This window comes from Eptatretus burgeri, chromosome 2, assembly GCF_056783735.1.
Source record: "Eptatretus burgeri isolate ZD-2024b chromosome 2, Ebu_testis_v1, whole genome shotgun sequence".
NCBI lineage: Eukaryota > Metazoa > Chordata > Myxini > Myxiniformes > Myxinidae > Eptatretus > Eptatretus burgeri.
In genome coordinates, this window is record NC_140962.1 from 116,101,165 (window position 1) to 116,117,189 (window position 16,025).

Sequence of the window (16,025 nt, forward strand, 5' to 3'; positions counted from 1 at the left end):
AACATACAAGCTGACTAACATATCTTGCAAAAACTTCGTTTTGGCAAGATAAAAATCCAAAGGTATTTACTTTCTTCCTCGTTACATCATTTATGGGTCACCCATGACTACTCGTTGTTCCCTGGTTATATTATCCAGCTGCTACCAGGTGAGTGCTCTGGGGTATTGCCCCTATTTTTTTTATGAAGTCAAAGGTACCTTTGTTCTGACGTCATAATTGCATCTGTAGAATTCCACATTTGATCAGTATGAAAACTTTTGAGGGTCATCTTGGGATAAAATGGTCCACAGAAAAATAAAAAAATTAGGTCATCGGTTACGTGATTCGGCAGCCATATTGTTTGAAAAAAAAATTCTCAAAAATCTTTTCTGAAGCGGCTGAAAAAATTGAGGTGAAACTTTACATGCATGACCGCCTATCCATGAGGAAGAAAAGGTTCACACATTATATCGGTCACATGGTTTGGCAACCAAAATGGATTGAATTATTTTTTTTAATGTTTTCTCTGGAACCGCTTAATCAATCAACGTGAAACTTCACAATTATGATCCAGTAGTTATGAAGAATACATGTGTCAAATTTTAAATGTGATTGGACGCACTGTCTGGTCGCCAGAATATATATTTTTTTCATCTGGGTTCTTTTTTTAAAACACTTGTTTTTTTGGAATAAGCCTCAGTTGGCTGTGCCTGAATTGGTTTGAGGGTTAGAAGAGTGGCAGCTGAAATGCGATCCTATCCAGATTCCTCTTGATTTCATTTTTGCTTGTTCAGGTTCCTTCTAATTACTCCAATGCAGGACTGTACCGATGTGGTCTTCCATTTGATTTGAATTGGATTTATTTTAATCCCATCCTAAATTGAATAATAATAAAAAAAAAAAGTCATGGGTCAGGGTCAGATGTATTGGTAATCAAAGCAAGATTATAAAGTGGCAGTTCTAATTATGTATCTTAATTACGTAAAATACCAGTACACAAACACCACACAAAATACACCACACAAAACAAGTCCTGGTGAGGATCTGCAATCTCTGCTCTTTTTTTGGGGGGGTTTTATTTTTGTTCTTTGTTGTTTGTATTTATTTATTTACTTTTATCATGTAGTGTTTTGCAGTGTGTGTGTGCGTGCGTGCGTGCGTGCGTGCGAGTTCACTTAAAATCATATCCCTTGATTTCTCTGTGTTAACTCTGAGTCCCATTCCCTTTGATGAAGGCCAAAAGTGGTGGTTGCTTGGGGTTTGGATGGGGTTCCCTATCCTACCCTGCCTTATCCATAGCCCTATCCCTAACCCATGAACCTTCTATTTCATATACAATGCCTATAGAAAGTCTACAGCCTATTTCAAAATTTTAACTTTTTGTTGTATCACGGCCTGGAATTGAACTGCATTAAATCAGACTTTTCTCACCTTTATTTACACATCGTAACCCACAACTTCCACGTGAAAAACAAATTCTACAAATTTCAGAAAATTAATTAAAAATACAAACCTAGAATATCTTGGTTGGATAAGTGTTCACCCCCCCCCCCCCCAATCGCAACTATAAATTGGCTCAGGTGTAACCTATCATGCAAAATAACACACCAAGTGTTGATTTGCTTCCACATGTGTTAAATTGTGGTGATTCTGATTATTACCTCTGCCACTGAAGGTGAAGGAGGTTTGTTTTCACTCCTCTCTGTCTTTGTTTGTTTGTCTGTCTGTCTGTCTGTGCAGGATATCTCAAAAAGTTGTGGGCGGAGCCACATGATATTTTGTGGACAGGTTCGGTGTGTGACAAGGACAAACTGATTAGATTTTGTTGAAGATCCAGATCCGGATCCAACTACTGGAATTTTTTTCAGTGATTCTTCGCCATTGAGAGATCGGGCCAAAAATGATGTGTAGCACGTTATCTCAAAAAGTTGTGGACTGATTCGGACAAAACTTGGTGGACACATTGGGTGCGTGACATTGAAGAAGTGATTCAATTTTAGTGAAGATCCGGATCGTTAAGTGATTATTCACCATTGAGAGATAGGGCTAAACTAATATATAGCACGATATCTGAAAAAGTGTATTGGGCCCGAAATGTTCTCGTGGATCAGGCATTACGTGGCGGAGGTATGCGCTCTACCCGAGTGTCGTCCTAGTATCAGAATAAAATCGACTGTTCCTGTAGGTTTCCTCTGTTGAGTAGTGCAATTCACAGCAAAGGTGCAACCATGCACACCAAGGAGCTTTCAAATGACCTCAGAGATAAAGTTGTGGAAAGGCACAGATCAGGGAATGGGTATAAAAAAATATTTCAAAGGCCTTGAGTATCCCTTGGAGCACAGTCAAGACAATCATTTGGAAGTAGTAGGCGTATGGTACCACCAAGACCCTGCCGAGATAAGGCCGTCCCTTCAAACTGGATGACCAAGCAAGGATGAGACCGATCAGAGAGGACAAGGATAACTTTTGAAAGAGATGCATGCCTTTATGGCAAAGACTGGTCACTGTGTGCATGTGACACCTAAATTCCAAGCACCCCAAAAGTATGGCCTGTACAAGACTTGTGGCCTCTACAAGTCAGGTGGCAAGAAGGAAGCCATTACTCAAAAAAGCCCACCTTAAGTCCCATTTGAGGTGTGCAAAAAAACACTCCAGAAATTCTGAAGTCATGTGGCAAAAAGTTTTGTGGTCTGACGAAACCAAGATGGAACTTTTTTGGCCTAAATGCAAAACGTTACACTTGGCGCAAACCCAACACAGCACATCACCCAAAGAACACCATCCTTACTGTGATGCATGGTGGTGGCAGCATCATGTTACGGGGATGCTTCTTATCACAGTGACAGGGGCACTTGTCAGGATAGAAGGAAATATGGATTGAGCAAAATACAGAAAATCCAAGAAGAAAATCTGCTGCCCTCTGCAAGAAAGCTGAAATTGAGATGGAAGTTCACCTTTCAGCATGACAACGACCCAAAGCACACAGCCAAATCTACACGAGTGGCGAAGGAACAAAAAGATAAATGTCTTTGAGTGACCCAGTCAGAGCCCCGACTGAAATCCAATGGAAAATCTGTGGCATGACTTGGACATTGCTGTCCATTAACGCTCCCCATGAAACTTCACTGAGCTTGAACAGTTTTGTTCAGAAGAATGGGTAAATATTGCCCAATCAAGGTGTGCAAAGTTGGTAGAGACTTATCCCAACAGACTCGCAGCTGTAATTGCTGTCAAACGTGCTTCCACCAAGTATTAACTAAGGGGGGGGGGGGGTGGACACTTATCTAACCAATATATTCCAGTTTGTATTGATAATTAATTTTCTGAAATTTGTAGAATTTGTTTTTCTCTTGGAAGTTGTCAGTTACAATATGTAAACTAGAGGGGAGCACTCGGGAGAGTGCAAAACCTCCGCCGCCAATACTGCTGGGTCACTCAAGTGATCCTTGTATCTTATTCATTAAATATGATGTCAACAGTGCTGACAGTTATAGTTCTTTTCTCCATTTTTTTTTTGGGGGGGGGGGGGTTGGAAATAACTTAAAACATGTAGAAATGCAAAAAAAAGAAATCGAAATTTTGTTGAAAAAAAAGTTGCAAATTTTTTTTTCTCTAAATTTTTTTTGGGGGGGGTTAGAAATCACTTAAAAGATGTAGAAATGCAAAAAAAAATTTCTCTAACTCTTTTTGGGGGGGGGGTGGAAATGACTTAAAACGTAGAAATGCAAATAAAAAAAATTTTCCTCTAAATTTTTTTTGGGGGGGGGGGTTGGAAATCACTTAAAAGATGTAGAAATGCAAAAAAATAATTTCTCTAACAATTTTTTTGGTGGGGGGGGCCAAGTCCAAAATTTAATGGCATGATCCTTGGACCATACCTAACCCCCCCCCCCACCAAGTTTTGTCGAAATCCGTCGAGGAGTTTTTCCGTAATACTGTTCACAAACAAACAAACAAACAAACAGAAAGGGGTGAAAACGGTAACCTCCATTCATCTTCGAAGATGGCAGAGGTTAATAAAGGTGGAAAAAGTCTAATTTAATGAAATTTAATTCCAGGCTTGAAGGCAACAAAAGGTGAAAAATTTTGAAAGGTGGGTGTATACTGAAAGTGGGCACTGTAGGTATATATCATGAGCTTTTATTTCCTCATCTGTGTTCTGCAGCTTGTTTCTCTCTCTTGGTTTATTTCTGTTTATTTATTCTTGCAGATGTTTCGAGTCCCATCTATGCTTCGGCGAGCTGTTCCACTTGCCCGGGCATTGCCCCAGTTGATGCCAAATACCCGGTTTTATGCCAAGGACGTGCGCTTTGGTGCTGAAGCTCGAGCACTGATGTTGCAAGGGGTGGACCTGTTGGCTGATGCAGTGGCCATCACAATGGGTCCAAAGGTGAACGGCACACCTGTTTTGTCCCATTTTTCATTCTCAACATGCTTTATATCATCAATTTAATATACAAGATAATTAAACTCTGGTTTCACCTCAGTTACTGATGTTGTGGTGTTTAGGCCCCCCCAAAAATATGTTGGGTTTCTGGTAACATGCTGCTCAATGAATGGGGTAGGTGGATAGGGATTTTTTTGGGGGATGTGTCCAAATGGAAGCAGTGCAGTATTTCAGATTCTCCATCTTTCCAACCACTTTGTGTATGTTGATAGTTGAAAAGATATAGAATCATGAACTTTAACATGTCCATTGTGAGATACCAAATTTGGGGTAAGTGAGAGGATTGAATGACACCAATTTAGTATCTCTACTCGGTTTCCTTTAAACATTGAAGCTGGTCTCAACAATGATAAAGACAGCATATCATGAACATGGCTCAACAGAACGTATGAAGGAATTGAAGAATAATAATCTCCCATTCATCATCCCTGAAAATCTCGTATATTCAGATATTAGACCCTTTCCAGTTGACAACTAGAGGGGGAGCACTCGGGGGAGTGCAAAACCTCCGCCGCCAATACTGCTGGGTCACTCAAGTGAACCTTATATCTTATTCATTAAATATGATGTCAACAGTGCTGACAGTTATAGTTCTTTTCTCCAACATTTTGGGGGGGGGGGTTGGAAATCACTTAAAACATGTAATAATGCAAAAAAAAATCAATTTTGTTGAAAAAAAAAGTTGCAGTTTTTTTTTTTTCTTGAACAATGCTTTTTTTGGGGGGGGTTGGAAATCACTGAAAACATGTAGAAATGCAAAAAAAAAATTTTTCCCCTTTTTTTGGTGGGGTAACAATTTTTTTGGGGTGGGGTTGGAAATCACTTAAAACGTGCAAAAAAATTTTATTTTCTCAATTTTTTTTGGGGGGGGGTGGAAATCACTTAAAATATGTAGAAATGCAAAAAAAAAAAATTCTCTAAATTTTTTGGGGGTGGGGGGGTAACAATTTTTTTGGGGGGGGGGGTGGAAATCACTTAAAACATGTAGAAATGCAAAAAAAAAAAAATTTTCTCTAATTTTTTTTTTAATTTCCAAGTCCAAAATTTAATGGCATGATCCTTGGACCATACCTAACCCCCCCACCAAGTTTCGTCGAAATCCGTCGAGGAGTATTTCCGTAATACTGTTCACAAACAAACAAACAAACAAACAGAAAGGGGTGAAAACAGTAACCTCTATCCATCTTCGAAGATGGCGGAGGTTAAAAATCCAAGAATACACCCTTTGGGGGCATCCATGAAATAAAAACTCTTCAAAATAAGAAACCTTAACCCACTCCCCCCCCCAAACCCCTCAACCAATGCACTTTAAATTTAATCTGTATAATCCAGCAACATAGTAATTGTAATACACCACCCCCCCCACCCAGTAACCCCCCTCTCTTCTTCTCCCCTCCTTCCCTTTTCCTCCCCTTCCACCTCTCTCCCTCTCTTCTCTCCACCCTTCCCTTTGCCTCCCCTCCCTTCCTCTCTCCCCTTTCCCCTCACCTTTCAACTTCCCTCGCCCCCCCCCTCTTCTCCTCCCTTCCCCCTCCTCTGTATTCCTGTCAGTGAAGCGACAGGTGGTATTTGCTGGTATAAAATAAAATGTGTATACTGTGCTGTTTGCAGGGTATAATAGGCCCCTCCCCCAACAAAGTACATAGTACCGTCTCTTAAAGATACACGCGAAACCGAGTTAATGATAAGATCTTGTAATTTTTCTTACTTTGAAACAAAACTGGCTTAAAATAATTTTCAAGAAATTCAGTACTGTATTTTAAAACATTCATTTCCACTTCATTTTCCATTTTCGAACTATGTTCAGGCAAAACTACTACTTCTTCACAACATACCTTTTAGTTTTTTTTGGTGGTAGCCGTTTTTCACCAGACACAAGTATGTCAAATGCAGACCTCATGGGGTCTGACATCTTCTGTGCGTGTCTTGGTGACCACATCGGCACTTTAAGTGAACAAAACGACCTCCAAGTGTTTTCACGGCAACCATAGCTTCTGTCAAAGTCTGGGAATGTCGATCCAGGGTCCATTTTTTGACTTTGAACAAGACACCATTGATTTGTCCCAGGTGGGTTGTGCAATGTTTTTTTATCAACATTTTAAACTTTGACCCCTTAACTGAAATGCAGTCACTGATTTTTCTCTGTTGAGACTACACCGGTCAACAATGGCAGCATGCCATACACAGTGGACATAAAATGGCCGCCCGGAAGTCGACCCTCGCAAAAAATCCATAAATAAATTGGGGTAGGTCGTATTATCAGAAACTCCAACTTAAAAAAAAAAAAAATTAGGCCTTGGTTTCCTCCAAACCATTACAAATGCAACCACCAAGGGAAGTAGTGTTACTTCTACCTGAATCAGTTTCTTTGAGAATTGTAATTGTAACGTTTCAACTGATTTAATAATTTTGCTTTCTTCTGTTGAAGCATTCATCTCATCAACTTAAAAATGAGAAATAAGCGTGTTACATATTTGTTTACATCTCTGAGGATATGAATGCTCAAATAGTTTACAACGGTGGCAAATGTTCGTAAACTGGCGGATGCACAAATGCTGCCTGTTGCCTCAATATTGTTACGGGCTCGGGGTGGTGCGGGTCCCAAATGGAGTTCTCAGGCCCTCTTCCTGGCCGACAAACGGCAGACAACTCCGCAGCATGATTGGTTGCTTAGCAACCACAGACACCGTCTGATACCCTTAATTTTGGGAGAGTCCATCGTCCAAATCTCGCTTTACCTTTCCGCCAAATGAATCACCCCAGATAAGGACCATGCTTCCCAAAGCCTCGCTGATGTCAATCAAAATTCAAAACGGCCGAGCAACGCATTAAGTGGAACGCTGGCTAATGTTTGACCATAACAAAATGGCGGGGCTGAACCCCCTGTTACTGATCACACACCATGTCTAACCAATGGAAAAAGATTATCAGGCAGTTTATAAAGATTAGCAAAAAGGCACATATATACAAGGCAGACTGTCACAAAAGAAAGCTCTTACCCTGAGCACATAAGCCTCCTTAGTCAGTCAACTTACTCACAGGTTCTACAGACAGAGGGGTGAAGCAGGTGGGGTGTGATGTGTCGAGCCCCTCCTCACCCATACGTGAGTCAGGCGGCTCGCGTCGTGGCGAACAGGTTGTGTGGTGTGTGTGAGTGGGATGTGAGTATCGTGCGAGTCCTGAAAAGCACTGTTGTGGACTCTTGATACTCCCCAAAACCAGAGGCTGCTGATGTCTTGGTGGCATGGCAAGGAAAGGGCAATGATGTTTACGTGAGTGCCGAACCAAGCCCAAATTTGTTGCGCTGCAGAGGGCGCTTTATCCCTTCCACTGATACGAGGGGAAGAGTTAATTTAGCTGGACAAAATGCTTTAAGATATAACAACACTCGGATCCCTTATGTGTTGGTATGTGTCTCTCCAGGGCCTCCGAAACTATAACAATATATAAATTTCAAACGTTGGATTCTGCCAATTGTGAAATTGTTTTTGAGTGGTTTATCTCCAAAAGTCCCCAGAATTGCTCTTTTTGTTTCTGATGTTGCAACCTTGCATCCACAATATTGTGTTGTGTTGCTGCAAATTGTCTCGTTGGATGTCTCAAAAATCATGTGGAAGTAACTGTCCAATGGGGCTTGCAGGATGGCCGAGTGGTACACATGCTCGCCTCTGCTGTGTAGCCTGGATTTGAATTTCAGCCCAGCTATAAACTGTCATCCCAGTGTTTTACAGGCAGGGTGATTCATCAATGTGTGTGCCGTCCCTTGGATGGATGTTAAACTGAGTGTCCCCTCTGCCGACATTAGTTGGATGTTAAAGATCCCGCGGTGTCCTTTGTAAAGAGTAAGTGAGCTATCGCCAGCACCCTGTACAAATTTCAAATTCCTGCCCGAACTATTGCTGGGAAGGCAGTGATACTGCTTGCTTGCAAACCACCCAGAATAACCCTTGCCAGATACTGCTTCGGCAGCACCGATGCTCTCAGAGTATGGTGCATCAGAAGTGCCTAACGTTGACTTTAAAGCTCTTGCTTTTCACTTTTCTACTTTTAATTACAAGTTTGTTAAAAACACTAGTTTGATTTGATGAGGATTTTTTTTTTAAACAACCCAACAAAATGAGCATTTGTGGATTACATGCTGTTTCTGTTGCAGGGACGAACAGTGATTCTTGAGCAGAGCTGGGGTAGCCCCAAGGTCACCAAGGATGGTGTGACTGTGGCAAAGGCCATTGAGCTGAAGGACAAGTTCAAGAATGTGGGAGCACGCCTCGTGCAGGATGTTGCTAATAACACCAATGAGGAGGCCGGTGATGGGACGACCACTGCCACCATTTTGGCCCATTCCATTGCTAAAGAGGGCTTTGAAAAGATCAGCAAGGGTGCCAATCCCATTGAAATCCGACGAGGTGCTCTTTCCATAAGCACTGAATGTATTGCAACTGGGCATTGTTTTTTAATTTATATTATTGTTTGTGGAGTTAAAAAAAAAAAAAACTTTTTATAATTGTTTTATATGAAATTATTTTGTACAGTCTTTAGTCCTGGGCATCGTGCTGATTTATTATTTCGCTATTTCCTTTTGTACCAGGTGTCATGATGGCTGTCAATAAAGTAGTAGAAGAGCTCAAGAGCATCTCCAAGCCAGTGACGACCCCAGAGGAGATTTCCCAGGCAGGTCCACACCATATTTATTTATTTTTGGTGCATCCTTTCATTTTGGCAATAAATTTTGTAACTAGCACAAGTAATTTGGTGAAGTTGGTTCATCCATAGTGGGCTTTATGAGGAATCATTTGGCAGATGCACAGACATCCATCATCTGTTCATTACCCTGTGCATGTGAAACGAAAAACCAAGTTAAGCAATTGCTTCACTTCTTATTATAGAGGAGCAACTTTAATTCAATTAAATGTTTTATTTTGAGCACAAAAACAAACCTTCGTTTCGCAGTACTTTGGCTCTGAATTTGTCCTGACCGTGCGTGCGCAGAGTGAGATTTAAAAAAAAAAAATTTCTCTGTCTGCTTGTCTGGCAGTCAAACATAATTCACCAGAGTTGGTGTCAAAGCCACCCAATGCTCGCCTGTTTATACATTTATCGTTTTTAAAAGACTAGTCTAATAATATTTTTTATAAAGCATTGCAGTGAAGTCTGATCCAAATAATTTTAAAGCAATATATTGTTGTGGTTGACGAAATTCACAAACCACCATTCAGGTCCCTTAGGTGAGATACCTCAGTAAGTATATGTGCAGTTAGGCCCAAACCCGTTGTCTAGAGGGAATAAATGTCATTCATGCGGGCTGCGACTCTTCAGGATAGCCGTTTTTCTTTTACTATCTTTATTTTGAACCAGCCGCCATTATTACCACCACCAACCACGTCTCAACAGCCATCACACAACAACCACCAACCACAACGCCGCTTCACAACAACAACCACCAACCACAACGCCGCTTCACAACAACAACCACCAACCACAACGCCGCTTCACAACAACAACCACCAACCACAACGTCGCTTCACAACAACAACCACCAACCACAACGCCGCTTCACAACAACCACCAACCACAACGCCGCTTCACCACAACCGCCACGACCTTTACCGTCACAACTCGCCACCATCGCATCCACACCATCTCGCGCCACTCGTGGGCACCGATACTGGACTCGTGCAGGGCGCGCACCGAGCAGCGTATTCAAAAACATCACGGACTTTCCGCAGAAAACGGATCAAAAACGACTCACGCCCACTTTTGTTCCGTCCAATCGGCGAGCTGGGGCGAATTGGCCCCGCCTCCAGGGCGTTGAAGTGAGGACGCTATATGCAAATTCATGGATCAAAAAGCATTCACGCCCACTTTTCCTCGGTCCAATGGGGAGCCAGTTAGAGAGGTGAAGGGTCGGAGGCAGAGGGTCAAGGGTGAAAGAGCGAAGCCACGGGGCTTATATAAACGGCTGCGTTCGTCAGTAAAGGGAGTTGTGCGGAGTTCAAGAGAGTCGTCGGTGGAGCTGGAAAGAAGTGGGAGAAGTCAAGAGTGAAGAGTTGGGACGAGCCAAGAGAGGAGACGGAGAGGGCGAGTAGACGGAGCTGTGGAGAGGTGACGGCGGCGAAGGCGGACGAGGGGGTGCTCGCGTCGGTGCCGGGAGCTGCAGAGGGAGAGGCCAGCAACGCGACCGAGGTCGAGGAGGAGACGCTCGTCGCGGGACCCGAGACAGGGTGATATCCGCCATCCCCCGAGCATCAACAACCCCCTCCTGTTTCCCCCCGCGCTGAGATAGTGCGACAAGGGGGCCCCTTTCCCACCCCCCTACCAGACACCGTCCGCGAGGCCCGCGGAGTTGGGGCGCCACCGCCGCTTTGCGTCTCATCATCAGACGGGTAGGCCCGACACGGTCTCGGCCCCAGGCCCGCCTACCCCCCTCATCCTGGAGGGTGGTTCTCTTTTCTTTTGCTTTGGGAATATGTGTTGTCGGCGCCGTCTGTGAAGTAAAATTGTATAAGCGTTGCCGTGTGCTCGGTAGTCGGATAGCTCTGCATTGTCTTCTTCTTTTACATGTGCTTTTGGTGGAATTGTATATGTGTGCTTCCCGTTCATCGCGAAATAAATGTGAGTTATGTTGAACTGTTTTCCCGCTTCGCTTCGTCTTTTCTTTCATTGATTCTCCATCTTGCTTCACTTAAAGGGTTGGTCGTGGGCTAAAACGCCCGATAATTAATCGAACCATCGAGGCCGACGAATAACACCGCTCGGTTATCCCGATAGTACGGAACGGGTCGCTTAAAGTGGCCCGTGTCCAAAGTCGACCTGCGGCGAGGTGCGATCGCCCGGTCTACCCTCCGTGTGGGTACTTAGGTAGGTCGAATTTGGCGAGCAACCCTATCCCACGCGGGGGCCGATTGGCACGATCGTGGTGAGACCGAAAGGTCCACCCGTGACTAGTTCCCGGCGTTAGTCCGAGAGGGTCACGACTGGATTGTCCGTTCGGTGGGCGACGTGCCGCGATTTGAGTTACGTGGCCGTTCGCACGCCGGCGGGCACGAATCCGCAACAATATATATATATATATATATATATATATATATATATATATATATATATATATATATATATATATATATATATATATATATATATATATATATATATATATATATATATATATATATATATATATATATATATATATATATATATATATATATATATATATATATATATATTTGTATATTGTAATCAATAAAAAATAGTGTGGTAGATAAAAACATTTGAAAGGAAAAAACTTTAATGTTGATGTGCTACAAAAAAGTTAAGTTTAAAACAGGTCAAAAATGTAAAACATTTGAATTTTTAAATTTCAACTTCACTACATCAATAATATACCCCAAAGGAACCTCCATGCCAAATATCAGCATCCTAGTACACACATTAAATGAGTGGCAAGCTTCTAAATAACTTGCACCAAAAACTTTAACATTTTCACGCTGGGTGTATCGCTATAGCTCTCTGTTCTTCGAACAGGTGAGCTAAAAATCATTTCAAACAGGAAGCTTACTATTATTTAAGGATGTCATAAAGAACACAAACAACAGGCACGAATAACTAATGTAACGTGTTAAATAAGGTGATTTAAAGGATGCTACATCGGCAGTAAATTTCAGGATTTTTTTTTCTTCTGTACGACCTTTAAAGTCTTTATTTTATTTCAATTGAATTTTATGCTTGAACACTGCAGAACACAAATTGCCTCTTTTTTGGCACTTTCAAAACCCTTCTGTTGAGTGCTTGGACAAAATAATACAGCATTTTACGTCATCGCGACCAATCAAATTTATCGCTCGTCGACCCCATCCACGTGTTTGTTTCTCAAGACCGCATGGGGTAATGTGTTCTATTAACTCTCTCGTTGATTCTGTCATTGGTCAATTTGAATGATTTTTACATCTTGGGGAAAGATTCCTATATTTTGTTTTAAGGGGATCCCCATAAAACACTATTTATGCAGAGATTTTCCGATAAAGTGCTGTATCAAATGCCATGCCTATTCATACATTGGAGGTATTTTCGTAACCACTTGATGGCAGGATACCATCCTTGTAAGCACAAAGTGAACTAAGGAACTGATATGAAGCAAATGTTTTGATGTGACATTTAGTTCTTATTTTTTTGTATTTCAATTTAGGTGGCCACAATCTCAGCCAATGGAGACCAAGAAGTGGGAGACCTCATTTCGGATGCCATGAAGAAAGTGGGCCGGAAAGGCGTGATCACTGTCAAGGTCTTGCCTCTTCCTCCTCCCCTCCCCTCTCGTGGTTTTGTTTACAATTTGCTGTTGGTGGTTCAATGGGCTGCTTGACTTTGCAACAGTGAACAGTCGGACTGTGTAGGGTGTGTTAAATTAAAATTGGGTCGGGATTCAAACTGTGGCTAGAAAGCTCAGAGGCGAGTGTGCGTACCTGTAGACCATCCTGCCAGGCTGAAACTCATTTGAGCTTTTACCAGGGCATTAATTTGCTTTCCCAAAAGCATGGAGCAAATAAATTGATTTTAAATATTGTTTGAGGACCATACCGAAAGTCATGAGCACATTTATTGTACAGTAAAACAAAGGTACATGTAAGAAAACTGATATTGTCAATAGTAACTGGACATACCCCATTCCTTTTCTCCAAAATACCCAGAAAGATCCATGCATTTCTGCCAACGCTGCACAAGCTTAAAAACCCTGCTATGGAAGAAGTCCGTTCCAACACTTAGCAACCAGCTAAGCATGGCTATCTGGACTGCCTCGTCGTTTTCATAGTGCTGGCCTCTTGTGTGATCTTTCAAAGGCCCGAGCAGCTGGTATTCCGAGGGGGCCCAAGTCTGGACTATACAATGGGTGGGGGGACACTTCTCAGCCATTCTTTGAGATTTCCGCCAATGTCAGACGTGAAGTTTGAGACCGAGCATTGCCATGTTGAAAGATGATCGCTTTTTTTTTTAGTCGGCACTTTTCCCGATGTCCACATTTCAGTTTCCTGAGCATCTGAACATAGAAAGCCATGTTTATTGTTTCCCCTTTGGGCAGGAAATCAACCAGTATACATCACTCGGCATCTCAGAAGATGGTTCTCATAACTGTGCCGGCAGAGGGTACTCTTTTGGCCACATTTTTTTTGGAGATGTGGAGTGATGCCATGCCATGCTTTGCTGCTTGGTTTCTGAGTCAAAATGGTGGAACCAGCTTTCACCACCAGTCGCGATACGGAACAGGAACATGAAGTCATCGCCCTCGGCAGCATGTCCTTGAAACAACTGTGATCACATATCCATGCGTGTTTTTATTTATCTAGTTCCGCCGTAGTGAAACTAAGAACCCAATGGGAGCAAACTTTCTCATAATCCAAGGTCGCTATCATCTCCTCTACAGCATGATGTCCTATGCCAAGCTGCGTTGCGATCTCCCTAACTATGTTACCCTTTAGTCCTCACTGATGAGCACATCAACTTTCTGCTCGTTGCGTTCAGTCTTGGCACTTCTCGGCTGACCAAAGTGTGGCTGATCGGCGATGTCTGTGTTTCCATCTTTGAAGTTTTTCACCAACCTTCTGACACTGCTTACATCCATGCAGGCATTTCCGTACACCTATCTCAATCGGCCATAGATATCTGCAGCTGAGTTGTTCTCCTTCATGAGGAATTCAATCACTGCACATTGGCAAAATTATATATCGTCGACAGCCATCTTGGTACAATGGCTTGTGGGAATACCATTGCTGTACATGCGCCAAGCCTGTTTTTATGTTGGAGTGGATAAATGGATGGACGTCACTAATAACTCGTGTTCTGCTATATTTGGCCGAAACGAGTAGAATCCACTGATGTTCATGCCTTTTGGTACGGCCCTCATACAAATCGAATTGGAGGAAGAGAAAGGGGTTTCATCTGATTAAGCAGCTCGTTTAACAGCTGGCGTCTGCGAATGTTGCTCTCTGTTGTTAAAAGGTTGAGAACCTGCCTGCTCTCAAAAATAATAGAATCAACTTTTACCTCCATTATAATGTGTGATGAGTTCTGAATTGACATTGCTGTTCCAATTTCTCCAATCCTTCCTCCTCTTTCCACCCCCCACCTCCTCACCCTTCCTCCAAACCCAAATAGGATGGTAAAACTCTCCATGATGAGTTGGAGCTTATTGAGGGCATGAAGTTTGATCGTGGCTACATTTCTCCATATTTCATTAACACTGCTAAGGGTACTTATCCTTCCTCTTGCTCTTGTTTTTTGGATGAACTTCAGGTTCCATTTCTATTTTATTAACCCCCTGCCTCTTTAGGAATGACCAAGTTGCAAATCTTAAGGCCCGGTCACACCTTGACGTTTTAGCCAACGTATGCCGATTTTTGAATTTTTTTTCTAAAACGCTGGCACACGTTGAATACGTTATGGGTAAGTTTTGATAACATTGAGAGCACGCTGAAAAACACTGCCATACGTCGTTGTACGCTGGCTTTAAACGTTGTACTTTTCGGTTGTCCTCAAATTTTTTCATGCTTGAAATTTCACGACGTATGCCGGCGTATGACTCACACGTTCCGCTACGCTGGCCACAAGTTGTATGCACGGTCTGCGATCGTTGACAGAAGTCAACACATGCTACTTGTAAGTTAATCATAAGTTGAGACACGCCGAGGTAATGTTTAGCGTACCCGAAACTTATTTCTAACCGATGATTAACGTGTTGTTGGCACGTTACGCGATCGTTGCCACACATCGACAGACGTTACTTTTAAGTTACTCATAGGCTGAAAGACGTCGGTATAATGGATCGTCCTTGCGTCAGCGTCCACGGCCACGGCCAGGACACTTATTTGCAGCATTCTTCAAACTTTTCTTCGGCATGACGAGGATGTTCACACTTCGATGTCTAGCTTGGCTATGATTCCAATTGTCCATCGGCAGCGTCTATTTAAAATAGTCGAGTTTGAGCGTTTTAACACGTTCAGAAGAAACGCTTCAAATTTCCAAACCCCAGCGTCAAAAAACAAAGGCGAGTGACAGCAATTTAAATCGTTCATTGTAAACAATGAAAATAGCCGAGTGGTACCGTTTAAAAGTCGTTGAGTGTAAAAAAAATCCAATTGTTGAGCGCAAGCGTCTCCTTTCAATAGTGGAGATGCAGCCATTTAAATCGTTGAGTGGCAGCTTATGAACCTACCCGTGGACACGCGGACGCAAGGACGATCCATCATAACCCACACCCTCCCCCTCACACTCACCTACTACTGCCAACATGAACAAACTACTACTGATACTGATACTGATACTGATACTGCTGACATGGACACCGACTCAAAAAGGAACTCAAACACTGTTGGGTTCCCCTTTTATGAACACCATTTTTATATACCAATTCCCAAAACCGCTGGGAACACGTCTTTATATGGCAGTTGTAAGTTAGAAACACGTTCATTTATTTTTTTTTGTCGACCGGAAGACGTCATTGGAATACGTCTACATACGTCGATGTGTGTTGGGACTATGTAAAGAATTGGTTCAAAGCACGTCAAACATAAGTTAGAAATAAGTTTCGCGTAAAAAAGACATTACCGC

General features: G+C 42.4%; 1 protein-coding gene across 1 annotated transcript in view; it reads left to right on the forward strand.

Moving 5' to 3' along the window:
• Positions 1-16,025, forward strand: part of HSPD1 (heat shock protein family D (Hsp60) member 1) — a 30,894-nt gene that overhangs the window by 3,921 nt on the left and 10,948 nt on the right. Inside the window, exons 2-6 of the mRNA XM_085870879.1 lie at positions 4,191-4,370; positions 8,581-8,833; positions 9,016-9,098; positions 12,613-12,708; positions 14,574-14,667. Of these exons, the coding sequence (XP_085727005.1) occupies positions 4,191-4,370; positions 8,581-8,833; positions 9,016-9,098; positions 12,613-12,708; positions 14,574-14,667 (706 nt within the window). The remainder of the gene's footprint in view (positions 1-4,190; positions 4,371-8,580; positions 8,834-9,015; positions 9,099-12,612; positions 12,709-14,573; positions 14,668-16,025) is intronic.